The sequence below is a fragment of the Helobdella robusta genome (assembly GCF_000326865.2).
Source record: "Helobdella robusta unplaced genomic scaffold HELROscaffold_16, whole genome shotgun sequence".
NCBI classification, from domain to species: Eukaryota; Metazoa; Annelida; class Clitellata; order Rhynchobdellida; family Glossiphoniidae; genus Helobdella; species Helobdella robusta.
In genome coordinates, this window is record NW_008703893.1 from 562,037 (window position 1) to 563,544 (window position 1,508).

A 1,508-nucleotide genomic window follows, 5' to 3' on the forward strand; every position below is an offset into this window, starting at 1 on the left:
ATGAGTCTCCTGTGTAGTTCAGAACTTTTGAAGCATGCCAGTGAAAAAGTTCATGAATATCTAAAAGAATATGACTGTGATGAGATGGTCGATCAGTACCGAATATATCTATTATATTTGGAACATTACAAACAACGTTATCTCCTTGAAAAAAATGAGATTAGAAGGATTGCGAATTACGTCTCCATGCTAAGCAACCAGGAGAGATGGCTCCAGAACCCTCGTTGGGAGAGCATTCCAAATTCTTCAAACATCACACAATACCAGATATTAAAAGAAATGCAACTGTTTTATTATGAATATGTGTTAAAAAGGAAAGTCGCCGAGAACCACGAGTTCGTAAATATAAACCAGGGTGGACGTAGTTACAAAGAAATTTATCTCAATTCGGAAAAATTCAAATTGATAGAAATAAACAAGGAAGATATCCACTACGCCGAAATAATTCATACTGATTCCTTTTATGAGAGCCTGGCAGCCAGCAAGAACATCAAAGTACCATATTTTCACGGAATTTTCCTGCATAATGAATGCGCAATATGTGGCGAAGAATTTGAAGAGGGATCCATGGTTCTGGAACTTTCTTGCAAACACGTCTTCCATTTCAAATGTTCCCACTTTTGGTTCAAGGAAAAGACCTCCTGTGCCATCTGTAGAAAGCAAGTCGCATTCGCTCAAAAAATATATATCAAATGGAGGTCGGTTGTTGATGATGAAGATCATTCTGGTAGGAAGAATCTCATCTGCACGATATCTTCAAAGGCAAAATTTTACTGAAGCATCTAACAGGATGTCGGCATTGAATTATTTAACATTCTGCGATCTCTTAATTTTTATTTAAATTTTTTAATTGAATAAAATAAATTTCTAACATTACAAAAATGTTATTCATGCGTTTCTCGAGTTGCATCATTTTAACATTTGATGAAATGTCCCTCTTCCTTAAGTGAAGTTTGAAATAATTTTAAAAATAAGTGGCAAAAATTAAATGGATGTACCGACAAACATGCAAACACGCCTATGCAAACTAACGTAACTAAAAAGCGAAGTAGCAAAAATTTTTTTGACATGACGAGTTTTGACGAAGGGGAAAAGACCATAAATAACAGATGAAGCAGCTGCAGAATTCTGATTAATAAAAATTTAGTTTTGTAGTTGCATTAAAAAAGGTATTTGAAGGCGCCCTTGTAAAATGTGATATCACGAAATATGGTGATATAAATCAATATGCGTTTAAAGTGACTTGTGGAAGCCATGACAGTTTGTTATTATTGAATAAATATGCATTATAAAAATGCCTAACAAATTGTTGGCATATATTAACAAAATTTTCAAAATATGAAGATTAAAATAAGAAAATTTATAACTCGAGTAGTCGTTGTAAATACGTTCAAATAAACAACAAACACTGTTTCCAACTCTCTTTTCATAATTTCAATGGTAGGACCAGAATTAATCGATGTATCTATTAATGATTTTGTCAACTGCTCCAATGTTAAAAAGTTTAT

At 33.1% G+C, this 1,508-nt stretch overlaps 1 protein-coding gene across 1 annotated transcript; it reads left to right on the plus strand.

Annotated features, from left to right (window-relative positions):
* On the plus strand, nt 1-777 carry HELRODRAFT_169613 (hypothetical protein; the record flags this gene model as incomplete). Its single annotated transcript, XM_009015451.1, has 1 exon — nt 1-777. One exon carries the CDS (start codon nt 1-3, stop codon nt 775-777), a length of 777 nt encoding a protein of 258 aa, XP_009013699.1.
* Nucleotides 778-1,508: the final 731 nt, after the last annotated feature.